The sequence below is a fragment of the Myxine glutinosa genome, unplaced genomic scaffold (genome assembly GCF_964187855.1).
Source record: "Myxine glutinosa unplaced genomic scaffold, kmMyxGlut1.1 SCAFFOLD_2233, whole genome shotgun sequence".
NCBI lineage: Eukaryota > Metazoa > Chordata > Myxini > Myxiniformes > Myxinidae > Myxine > Myxine glutinosa.
Window position 1 is genome coordinate 4,997 of NW_027618328.1, and position 13,569 is coordinate 18,565.

Consider the following 13,569-nt stretch of genomic DNA (forward strand, 5'->3'; position numbering starts at 1 on the left):
GTATAGGTAGGTATCCGACTGTCGTGATCGGGAATCTACCTGTAATAAGTTCTATGTTTAATCCGGTTTGTCGGCATAAGCTGTATTGGTGTCCCCGCTACGAAGGAGCAGGGCGTGCTAAATAGTTGTAGGGATTAAGATGAGACCCATGTGTGTCAGACCTGGTAATCATTCCTTTGTCCCTTATGGCAACGCATACTCATATAAACACTTAGATAGGTCCTTGGTGCAACATTAAATAATTCCCCTCCCTTACCACAACGACTTTGGAAAACAGGCAGGGGGCCAGGCCGGGGCACCGCCGATGGGGCCACAGCCAGCCACACCACCAGCCAGCCGAGCAACCAGCCTCGTGGCAGGCTGGGAGCCATGCTCAGGAGGACTGTTGATTGGTCCATAGGAGGTACAGAGAACTGCCCCGTGATTGGAAGGAAGGGAAGGACTGGTGGTTGGCCACAAGGGTGGCGTGACATGGTGGCGGGAAGCACTTGGCCAATGAGAAAGCACCAGCGCATGGAGAAGATTCGAGAGGTCGAGAGATGAGGGTCTGGTTGGGGCAGAGCAAGATTGACGTCACACGCGAGGTGACAAAAGGCCGCGCTGGATGACATTTTTTCTCTTGGCGCTGCACGATCTCTTGGGTCTCTTGGCTTCTTCTTGTCTCGGCCAGTTCCATCTCTGTGCGTTCCTGGTGTTATTCGGACTCTCTCCGCGCTGGATCGGCTTCGTGTGGAGATTGCTAGCCCTGCGTTGGACCTTTGGTGCTTTTGGCTTGTCGTGGTGCTCAGTGCTTTTTGGTGCTTTCGGTGCTGCGAGCGGACGGGAACTCGGGTGCGACTGGCAAGGGGCTTGCAGCGAGGCGCTCGGTGAGGCCTGACGGCGCACGAACAGGCGCGCATCGAAGCCTGTTTCCCGCCGACATCAAAGCCGCGGCGGGCTAGCGCGCTTGGAGCTGACGATTCCTTGACGACTGACAGATAAGGCCGAACCCCACAGAACATTACACAACGTTTTATTTTTATTAATTCATTTCCCCTGTGCTGTATCTGAAGTGTGAGTGAGGACGTCCCGATTAGGACATTTTATTTATCATCGCATATTTTCCTGTCCCACTATCCTTCTAAATAAATCCTTGTATTATTTTCAATTTCCTTCTAAACCCGGATTCCCGTTTGAGTTCGTTCCCTCTCCAGATAAGCGCTTCCGCTTCTTCTTCTTCATTCTTTCTCCCGTGCTGTGATAGCAAAATCCGTATTTGGTCGTCGCCTCAATTAAAGCCGTTTGGTCATTCGCGAGCCCTGGTATTAACCGGAGAGTATTCGCACGACAGTATTATGAAATGCAGAGAAAGAAGGAGTGCACAGAAATAGTTACAAACATTACAAAATTATCAAAAATATCATCAACAAATACCTTTTCGACGTGACACAGGTGAGCGAGGCCGTTCTGACTCGCAATTTAACCCATCTTGGCTGACCTCCACAGCCTGACAATTCTCCTTGCACTCAGACCCCTGTGTACATGCCTCAAGCTGGGTTCCAGGGCCAGTTCTCCTGTCCCCTTGACCTCGCTGAACCTGTCAGGAAAGAAGGAGAAAAAGGATGTGGGTGACAAATGCAAGTGGAGATTGCATAGGAGAAAAACTAGAGCTTCCAGGGAAGCAGAACTCAACTGAACTGACTGGACAAGTTTAAAGTAGGTCAGTTGTCTGTACTAGATTTGACTTAAATGAAAAGCCAACAACCTTGTGTAATAATTTTAAGGTCCTTGTATCCTTATACTTGTCCTTGTTTTACAATTGATACAATGTTACACTTTGCACCAATGTTGCAGAAATATAGTTGTGTAGATAAAAGGACAACAACAACATGCATTTTAAAGGCCATTTTCCCTACTAGAGCGGGGGTTAGCCTGAGCGGGGGTTAGCCTGTATGTGTAGATAAAAGGAAACGGGTGTAATTCGCTTTCAAAGTCACCCACCCCCACATCTTGTCCCAGTGAACATGCCCACAAAACGTCGCAAGTGCATATTTAAGTGACGTCAGAAGAAATTGCGGGGAATCCTTGTCATGAAAGTAAAAGTGCTTTTCTTAAGAGCTGAAAAAAATATGCCGGCCTATGGCGTTCATTTTGTGACAGATCGGGTTGACATGCGATGGCAACCTACCTTGTGTGGTAAGGGTTAAACATTCAAAGTTTGATCAAAATCCATAAATATTTGTGGACGTTAAAGTCTTAACATCGTTTCGGAGCTGAAAACAATATGGCGGCCTATGGTGGCCATTTTGTGACGGATCGGGTTGGAATGCAATAGTAACCTACCTTGTGTGGTAAGGGTTAAACATTCTAAGTTTGATCAAAATCTGTTAATATTTGTGGACGCCAGAGTGTTAACGTCGTTTTCATGACCAAAAACAAAATGGTCGAATAAGTCCGCCATTTTTCAACGGATCGGGCTGAAATGTAATACCAACCTGGTCCTTGGGGTAAGGATGCTGCATGTCAAGTTTGATCAGAATCGGTTGATATTTGTGGGCGCTGGAGTGATAACATCGAAAAATTAACAGACGACAGACGATGGACGCCGGAGGGTTCAGCATGTGATGAACTCAACTGGACGGTAGTCCAGTTGAGTTAATAGTAATAATGACAATAATAACTATAAAAGGATCTGAAAATGCAAAGTCCATCCGCATCCGCTTTGTATTCAGACTTCTTCTTCTGTACGCTAAACATGACGAAAACAGATAAAAACTAAGGCAATGCAACTGTCGCCAATATGCCTCCACATAGTCCCACAATGGGTATATGCCCTCGTTCCCTTCAGCTGTTTTCAATTATCACATTTTCACCAGCCATGGCAGGTTTCACATCGATCGGTGAAGCGGTTTCAGAGAAGGGATTTTTTAAAATATTGGCATTCAAGCTAATATGGCTGCCACACCATGTGACATATGACCTTTAAAAATGTACACTCTGCATATGTACAGTCACGTGAAAAAGTAAGTACACCCCATGTAAAGTTTTTACTTTTTCAACATATTTCAACATACAGCTATTTGATCTTCATTTCAACAATATTGATAGATAAAGGTGATATAATATAACAAATATCATGAAACATTTACATTTTGTAGTCCATTGTATAATTTTTAAAAACATAAATGCAAATTTCGCATGTGGAAAAAGTAAGTACACCCTTGGCTCTAATAGGTGGTATTGCCCCCTTTGGCAGAAACAACCTCAAGCAGGCGTTTCTTATAACTGTCTACCAGTCTCTGACATCGACTGGGAGAAATTTTTGCCCACTCCTCCATGCAGAATTCTTTCAGCTGTGCGATGTTTGAGGGGTTTCTTGCATGCACAGCTCATTTCAAATCCCCCCACAACATCTCGATGGGATTTAGATCCGGGCTTTGACTTGGCCATTCCAGAACCCTCCATTTCTTTATTTTCAGCCATTCCTTGGTGGATTTACTGGTCTGTTTAGGGTCATTGTCATGTTTCAAGGTCCACCTTCGGTTGAGCTTCAACTTTCCGACAGATGGCCTCACATTCTCCTCAATCACCCTCTGGTACAATGAAGAATTCATAGTGGATTCTATGATGGTGAGCTGCTCAGGCCCCGATGCAACAAAGTGCAACAACATGCATTTTAAGGCCATTTTCCCTGCTAGAGCGGGGGTTAGCCTTGCGGTCCCCATGACAATCTTCTCCATTTTGCCCTATTTTCTGCATCTCTCCTTGTTAACCCCCTTGCCCGCATTTCTTCTTACACCATCTTTAGCCAAGTCTTTCTCGGTCTTCCCCGTCCTCTACTTCCTTCTACATTAACTTCCATCACTCTTCTCAACCAGTCACTTTCATCCTTCCTCAATACATGACCAAACCATCTCAACCTGTTCCTCTTCACAGCATCAATCACAGGCAATATTCCCATCATCTTTCGCAATTCATCATTTGTCTTCCTCTCTCTCAACGATACTCCACACATCCATCGAACCATTCGCATTTCCACCCTTTCCAGCCTTCGTTGCTGCTCTACGTTCATTACCCATGTCTCGCTCCCATAAATCATAACACTTCTCACACATGCAGCATACACCTTTCCCTTCAGCTTCAGCGACACTCTCCTCCTCATCAGCACGCCACTCAGTTCCCGAAACTTCTTCCATGCACATCTCACTCGAGCAACCGTTGCCGAGTCTGATCCACCTTCTCCATTCAGCATGTCTCCGAGGTAGCAAAATGTTTTCACACCTTCCAGCTTCACGCCGTCTCCAAGATCCAACTCAACATTTCCTCCATCTGCAGCTCCCTCTGCGCACACCTTACATTTGAATGTAGCTGCCACACTGGTAAATGACCCTCTCAGACCACTACATTTTTGATGAACCCACTCAGCACACATTGTACATTGAATGGAGTTCACTCCGACACCCTTCCTGCACACAGCACACGGCCACTTCCCAGTTCTTTCCACCTCACCACATGCTTTACCACTTGCCATCACCTTTGCCTTTCCGATATTCACCTTCAGACCTTTTGTCTCCATACATTCCTTCCACTTGTTCATCTTTTCCTTCAGTCCATCCATACTTTCCGCAATCAACACCAGATCATCTGCATACAACAACTCCCACGGTAAGCCCTCCTTTATGTTCTGAGCCAGCACCTCCATCACAGCTACAAATTGTAGTGGACTCAGTACCGACCCCTGATGCACTCCCACCTTCACCTCAAACTCACCACTGTTCCCGTCCTTCGTCCTTACAGCTGTGCATGCTCTTTTGTACATTGCCATCACTACTCTGATCAACCATTCCTCCACTCCTAACTTCCTCAATGCCCATGTCAATACTTTGCGTGGAACCCTATCGAATGCTTTCTCCAGATCAACAAACCCAAAAAACAACTTCTTCCTCTTATCCATGTACTTCTCCTGCAACTGCCTCACAATGAAAAGCGCATCTGTCGTTCCTCTTCCTGGCATAAATCCAAACTGCATTTCGTCGATCTTCACTTTCTTCCTTATCCTCCTTTCCAACACCCTTTCCAATACCTTCATTCCATGCTCCAATAACTTTATCGCTCGGTACGATCCACACTCCAGAGGGTCACCTTTCCCCTTGTATAGAGGGACGAGGGTACTCAGTTCCCAATCCACTGGAATGCGGCCTTCTTTCACCACCAGATTACAGATCTCTGTCATTCTCTTCACACCCCAACTTCCTGCTGCCTTCAACATATCTCCCACAACTCCCGTCGGCCCTCCCGCTTTTCCACTCTTCATTGCTTTTATCGCTTCCTCAACTTCCTTCTCAGTTATCTTCTCTGCCGGTCCTAAAACTGGGTTACTCTCTATGTTGCCATCCCATTCATTCTCTGTATTCAACAGCATTTCCATATATCTTTTCCATCTTCCTTTAATTCCATCTGGGTCGACAACGATTTGTCCCACTTCATCCTTCAAGCAACTCACCCCCATCACATCACACCTCTCTTTCACTATGTGCTTTGCAATCCTGAATACTTCTTTCTGACCCTCTTCCGAATCCAAGCGTTCTCCGAACATTTTCCTACATGCCTCCTGCGCCTTTGCTACCTCTTTCTTTGCAGCCTTCCTGGCTGCCTTATAACTTTCATGCTCTGCTGTTTCTGCTCCCGTACCCTTCGCCTTCTGCCACTCTTTGAACTTCTTCCTCTTCTCGTCAATCCTCTTTCCAACTTCATCATCCCACCACCATGTTTCCGAGTGCCTCGGAGGTCCTTTTGTCCATCCACATACCTCACCAACGGATCCCAACAGACTAGCTTTCATTGACATCCAACCACTTTCAAGCTCAACCACATCATCCTCTACCCTACTCAGCCTCTCTTTTAATGCCTCCCTTACTGTCACCTCTTTCAACCTCCACACCTTCATTCTCGGTTGGTACTTCACCCGCCGAGCTCTCCCCGCACCTTTCACCCTTATGTCGCAGACAACCAAGTGGTGCTGTGAAACAGCCTCCTCCCCCGGGATCACCTTTGTGTCCCGGAGGTGCCCCCTATCTCGCCTACGCACCATCAGGTAGTCAACGGTTGTCGTCGACCCACCTGACGTGTATGTAACAAGCTTAATGTCCTCTTTCTGGAACTGAGTATTACAAATCAACAAATCAGCTCCATCAGCAAACTCCAAAATCCTTTCTCCTTCTCCATTTCTCACACCATAGCCGTAACCCCCATGAACTCCCTCAAAACCGTCCATACTCCTCCCCACATGTCCATTTAGGTCTCCTCCCACCACAACAACTTCCTCATCTTTCACGTTTTCCATCAGCTTCTCTATCGCACACCAGAACTTGTCCTTCTCTTCATCGCTTCGACCAACCTGCGGAGCATATCCCGAGATGACGTTCACCAAGAGCTTTCCAATCATCATTTTCACCATCATCAACCTATCACTCACTCTAGTCACACTCACCACACTGTCTACAAACTCCTCAGAAAACAGGACACCAACACCATTCATGCCCTCCGGGCACCCTTGCCACACAAACTTGTATTTCTGTCCCTGCCTACCCTTCACCATTCTCACACCGCTTCCCTTCCATCTCGTCTCTTGCACACAACATATGTCCACTCTTCTTCTGACCAATACTTCCACCACTTCTCCTGATCTCCCTGTCATTGTCCCTACATTCCATGTCCCAAACCTCAGAAACCGATCTCCACTTCGGGCTGCACCCTGCCCATATGTACTTGTGATTGTCATGGTTCTCTTTTTGAGGCAATGTTTTCATGGCCGGATGCCCTTCCTGACGCCAACCCTCTTAGTCGTCTCTTACGACACGCAGGGATACGGTGTACCTATTCTGACCAGGGTACACACTGGGAAACGTTTAAAACATGTAAATTCTGGGGGGGGGGGGGGGGGGCAGCGTCAGCATCACGGCTGAGGTTTAAACATATTCCAACAATATCCAAACAGAACCATGAAAAAAAAAAACAATCCGGGAAAAGTCTCCAAGCGAGAACGTGGATTTGAGAAGGAAGGAGCAGAGGCGGAAGAAAACGAGATACAGGGGGCGGGGCACAAGCCGAGACGAGGAGGAGAGCGAACAAGCACGTGTCCGGGAGGAGAGAAAGAATCAATATATAATTCTTTGTCTCGGGAGGTGAGGTGAGGGGGAGAAAACAAAATAAAAGAAACAAGCAATACAGCGAAGGAAATAACCCAAACCGACAAAACACCGAAGGGGGGAGGGAAGCCCCAAGTCACCAGGCCGCGCACGAGGTACGACTCAGAAAACGATTAACTACACACAAGTTTGCACGAACCACAAACCAACACCAACTAGAAACACACAATAACACGTACACAGCAAAATAACCAGTGGAAATTTGACAAAGACAAGAATGGGAAAACACTCAAACTTCGATGCCGTGGAGAGCTCGAAGCACGCCTCACTCGCCCGAGGTACCGGAAGTCCATTCGATGCAACAAAGTGCCCCAAACCATAATATTTCCACCACCATGCTTTACAGTTGGTATCAGGTTCTTGTGGTCAAATGCTGTCTTTGGTTTTCGCCAAACATGTCTTCTGGTACTGTGGCCAAATAACTCTACCTTTGACTCATCTGTCCAGAGCACATTGTTCCAGAAGTGCTGGTCTTTGCCTAGGTGTTCATTGGCAAACTTTAGGCTTGCCCTGATGTTCTTTCTGGACAGCAAAAGTTTCCTCCTGGCACACCTCCCATGTAGATAATTTGTGCAGCCTCTTTTTAATGGTAGACTCGTGCATTTTGACATCAACAGTGGCAAGAGCTACCTGTAGGTCCCGTGATGACATTCTTGGGTTCTTAGAGACTTCTTTCAGCATCTTGCGGTCTGCTCTCGGGCTGAACTTTCTGGGGCGGCCTGGCCTGAACAGGTTTGCAGTTGTTTGGAGTCTTCTCCACTTGTAGATGATCTTCCGGACAGTCGCATGATTGATTTCAAATTGTTTGGAGATCTTTTTAAATCCCTTCCCAGACTTGTAGGCATCTATAAACTTCTTTCTGAAGGCCTCCGAGAGCTCTTTTGATCTAGGCATGGTGACGCCGCACACTTCAACAACAAAGAGCAAACCAAACTAAATGTCTGAGGTTTAAATAAGACAGGTTCCTCCAAGATCCTCTCTAACGATGGTCTAATCATTTGCACCTGAGCAAGTGCACCTGATTCTAATTTTAGGTATTTGAAGTCGTGATAAATGTAGGGGTGTACTTACTTTTTCCACATGCGAAATTTGCATTTATGTTTATTTAAATTATACAATGGACTACAAAATGTAAATGTTTCATGATATTTGTTATATTATATCACCTTTATCTCTCAATATTGTTGAAATGAAGGTCAAATAGCTGTATGTTGAAATATGTTGAAAAAGTCAAAACTTTACATGGGGTGTACTTACTTTTTCACGTGCCTGTATGTGTCGGGGATCATATTTGTGAAGTTTCGTGTTGATCGGATAAAGTTCGTTTTCTATTCAATATGGCTGCCAAACCACATTACCTATGACATCATTTTCAAATGATATGCAACAATGGTGTTCGATGATATTTGTAAAATTTAGCATCAATGGGGTAATTTAATTCTCTGATTATTTGATATTTAATTATTTTCATATTAATTTGACATTTAATTATTTGGCCTGGGGGTGGTGTACTTTGAGTGTATCTATCTTGTATATTTTACTTTTACTTGACCTACTTCATTAGCCCCAGCATTAGACATCGTTGAAGCTGAAGGGAAAGGTGTATGCTGCATGTGTGAGAAGTGTTATGATTTATGGGAGCGAGACATGGGTAATGAACGTAGAGCAGCAACGAAGGCTGGAAAGGGTGGAAATGCGAATGGTTCGGTGGATGTGTGGAGTATCGTTGAGAGAGAGAGAGAGGAAGATAAATGATGAATTGCGATAGATGATGGGGATAGAGCCTGTGATGGATGCTGTGAAGAGAAACAGGTTGAGATGGTTTGGTCACGTGTTGAGGAAGGATGAAAGTGACTGGTTGAGAAGAGTGATGGAAATGAATGTAGAAGGAAGTAGAGGACGGGGAAGACCGAGAAAGACTTGGCTAAAGATGGTGGAAGAAGAAATGCGGGCAAGAGGGTTAACAAGGGGAGATGCAGAAAATAGGGCAAAATGGAGAAGATTGTCATGGGGACCGCAAGGCTAACCCCCGAAATGGCCTTAAAATGCCTGTTGTTGTTGTTGTTGATGGGGTAAGCGGTTTCAGAGATATAATTATTTAATATTTTCCTTCAATCCAATATGGCTGCCACACCATGTGACCAATGATATTTTTGTGATCAACTTTTAATCACAATGCCTAGTCAATGACACATGTAAAGTTTCGAGTCAATCATGTAAAGTTTCGAGAAGTTTTTTTGAGGTTTTAGGTTTTGGCTGCCAAAGCATGTGACCTGTACAACAGCAACAACAGGCATTTTATAAGGCCATTTTCCCTGCAAGAGCAGGGGTTAGCCTTGCGGTCCCCATGACAATCTTCCCATTTTGCCCTATTTTCTGCATCTCCCCTTGTTAACCCCCTCCTTCCCCCTCTCTCCCCATCTTGTCCACCGCTCCCCTTATTATATGTTTTATGTGTCAGTTTGACTTTTTGTGTGATTAATGTTAGCTCTTTCACGAGCCTTGATCTTGTATACAAAAAAAATATTTAAAAATATCCAGACACCCAATATGCAAATTCTTAAAATTTCAGGTCGATTGGATGAAAATTTACCTTTTGATAACTATTATTACTTTTTCTTCTCCATATTCTCATCATAAAGCTTTATTGAAAATTTGATGACAAAAGCTCAACAAGTTACCACCCGGAAAGACACACAGAAGTGATTGAAAACGTGTCTTCCGCTGCGTGAGGGACGGGCTGGTAATGATGGGGGAGGAATTGAGGATTTGAGGAGGGGTTCAAAGCAAAATTATACTTGGGCACATGTGCTGAAAAAATACAAATAGTGAGCACTACCTCAGCAGAACACACCCAACTACAAAGACCAGTCACAGTGTCCAAATCTGGGATGTTTTAAGTCATTTTCATTTTGTCTTCCTGTAAGTAATAAATTGTTCTCCACAACAAACAACAACAGGCATTTTAAGGCCATTTTCTCTGCTAGAGCGGGGGTTAGCCTTGCAGGCCCCATGACAATCTTCTCCATTTTGCCCTATTTTCTGCATCTGCCCTTGTTAACCCCCTTGCCCGCATTTCTTCTTCCACCACCTTTAGCGAAGTCTTTCTCGGTCTTCCCCGTCCTCTACTTCCTTCCGCATTCATTTCCATCACTCTTCTCAACCAGTCACTTTCATCCTTCCTCAACACATGACCAAACCATCTCAACCTGTTTCTCTTCTCTTCACAGCATCCATCACAGGCTCTATCCCCATCATCTATCGCAATTCATCATTTATCTTCCTCTCTCTCTCTCAACGATACTCCGCACATCCACCGAACCATTCGCATTTCCACCCTTTCCAGCCTTCATTGCTGCTCAACGTTCATAACCAATGTCTCGCTCCCATAAATCATAACACTTCTCACACATGCAGCATACACCTTTCCCTTCAGTTTCAACGACACTCCCCTCCTCATCAGCACGCCACTCAGTTCTCAAAACTTCTTCCATGCACATCCCACTCCAGCAACCGTTGCCGAGTCTGATCCACCTTCTCCATTCAGCATGTCTCCTAGGTAGCAAAATGTTTTCACACCTTCCAGCTTCACGCCGTCTCCAAGATCCAACTCAACATTTCCTCCATCTGCAGCTCCCTCTATGCACACCTTACACTTGAATGTCGCTGCCACACTGGTTAATGACCCTCTCAGACCACGACATTTTTGATGAACCCACTCAGCGCACATTGTACATTGAATGGAGTTCACTGCAACACCCTTCCTGCACACAGCACACGGCCACTTCCCAGTTCTTTCCACCTCACCACATGCTTTACCACATGCCATCACCTTCGTCTTTCCGATATTCAAGTTCAGACCTTTCGCCTCCATACATTCCTTCCACTTGTTCATATTCTCCTTCAGTCCATCCATACTCTCCCCAATCAACACCAGATCATCTGCATTCAACAACTCCCACGGAAAACCCTCCTTTACATTCCGAGCCAGCACCTCCATCACAACTACAAATAGTAGTGGACTTAGTACTGACCCCTGATGCACTCCCACCTTCACCTCAAACTCACCACTGTTCCCGTCGTTCGTCCTTACAGCTGTGCACGCTCTCTCGTACATGCCATCACGACTCTGATCAACCATTCCTCCACTCCTAACTTCCTCAATGCCCATGTCACTACTTCACGTGGAACCCTGTCGAATGCTTTCTCCAGATCAACAAACCCAAGAAACAACTTCTTCCTCTTCTCCATGTACTTCTCCTGCAACTGCCTCACAATAAAAAGCGTGTCTGTCGTTCCTCTTCCTGGCATAAATCCAAACTGCATTTCGTCGATCTTCACTTTCTTCCTTATCCTCTTCTCCAACACCCTTTCCAATACCTTCATTCCATGCTCCAATAAATACGAGCCACAGTCCAGAGGGTCACCTTTCCCCTTGTATAGAGGGACGAGGGTACTCAGTTCCCAATCCTTTGTGACACAAAGGATTTTCCTGTCACGCGAACTCGGGTTACACTCCCCCTAAAATAGATTAATTAATTATGTAAAATGATTAAAAATCACGGGGCAACCCGGGTTACCGCGTGGTGGATCACATCTCCCACAACTCCCGTTGGTCCTCCCGCTTTTCTACTCTTCATTGCTTTTATCGCTTCCTCAACTTCCTTCTCAGTTATCTTCTCTGCCAGTCCTAAAACTGGGTTACTCTCGATGTTGCCATCCCATTCATTCTCTGCATTGAACAGCATTTCCACATATCTCTTCCATCGTCCTTTAATTCCATCTGGGTCCACAATGATTTGTCCCACTTCATCCTTCAAGCAACTCACCCCCATCACATCGCACCTCTCTTCGCTATCTGCTTTGCAATCCTGAATACCGCTCTCTGACCCTCTTCCGAATCCAAGAGTTCTCCGAACATTTTCCTACATGCCTCCTGCGCCTTTGCTACCTTTCTTTGCAGCCTTCTTGGCTGCCTTATAACTTTCATGCTCTGCCTCTTCTGCCCCAGTACCCTTCGCCTTCTTCCACTCCTTGAACTTCTTCCTCTTCTCGTCAATCCTCTTTCCAACTTCATCATCCCACCACCATGTTTTTGAGTGCCTCGGTGGTCCTTTTGTCCATCCACATACCTCACCAACGGCTCCCAACAGACTATCTTTCATTGACATCCAACCACTTTCAAGCTCAACCACATCGTCCTCTACCATACTCAGCCTCTCTTTTAATGCCTCACTCACTGTCACCTCTTTCAACCTCCACACCTTCATTCTCGGTTGGTACTTCACCCGCCGAGCTCTCCTCGCACCTTTCACCCTTATGTCGCAGACAACCAAGTGGTGCTGTGAAACAGCTCTGAAGTTGTGTTCTCTGAAGTTGTAGTTGTGTCAGCTCTGTGTTCTCCGAAGTTGAAAATTAAATTAAGTCACACTTCACCCAAATTTGCTCAGACGTACTACCTCTGAATTTATATGTGTTAATGCCTTATTTGCCAGCACCTTTACCACCCCCAATCATTGAGCAATGTTTGGAGTTTACTCGTTTAAGCCAACTCAACACGTCCAAAGTGAGCCATACAGTTGACCGTCCAACATGACTCCGAAAGGAATTTGCATACTAGATGTCGGAACCACTTGCTGAAATTTGTGTCTCAGATCTGGATGATTTCCCCAGAATTGGAAAATTGAAGAGTTATGCCCACCTCCGAAGAGTACCCCTCTTATTAGCTATGATCAGCTCCGCCTGATCTCTACCACACCTGTAATTTCACTAGTATTTGAGGGGTTTCTTGCCGATTGGATGATGAGGGATTTACATGATATTGATTACCAACAGTGGAGTAACATGAAGGGTAGTTCAGTAGTTCAACAAGAAGAGCAGCAGTGTACTACCTTGTGATTCCTAAATCAACGAAATAAATATAAAGAAAAATAAACCACGTTCAATGGTGTTTGGAACACATGTATTTGATTTACCAAGAGGTGACCATAAAATTTATAATTGCAATTTGATGTTTAGTAAGAGATAGATCTGAAAGGTTAGTAAGCAAATTGTATCATTATCACTGTCCAAAGGCAAGTCTTGTTTACCTCAGAGCAGGCAAGCTCTCCAGGTGTAGGCCAGTTGGTGATGTCACTGAAATCACTTGCCTAAGAAGAAAGTCAAGGGTGAGTCACGTTACTTTGAAAATAGACTGCACAACAGCTGAGGAAAGCAATTGGTTCATGCATGTACTCGAGGCCTATTCGTCGGGAATATGACACGGAAGTTAAATTTTATTGTTGAACACACAAAATAAGAGAAATATTTCAGGTGCCTGAATAATTACAATTGGTCGCGACCTGTTTTTCGGCCTCTTTACTGTGCTTTGACAATTTTAATA

At 45.2% G+C, this 13,569-nt stretch overlaps 1 protein-coding gene across 1 annotated transcript in view; it reads right to left on the reverse strand.

Moving 5' to 3' along the window:
- Positions 1 to 1,413: 1,413 nt before the first annotated feature.
- Positions 1,414 to 13,569, reverse strand: part of LOC144889283 (la-related protein 1-like) — a gene marked incomplete at its 3' end in the record, with an annotated part of 38,442 nt that continues 26,286 nt past the window's right edge. The window contains exons 4-5 of the mRNA XM_078769361.1: positions 13,277 to 13,336; positions 1,414 to 1,576 (exon numbers count right to left, since the gene is read on the reverse strand). Coding sequence (XP_078625487.1) covers positions 1,414 to 1,576; positions 13,277 to 13,336 — 223 coding nt within the window. The remainder of the gene's footprint in view (positions 1,577 to 13,276; positions 13,337 to 13,569) is intronic.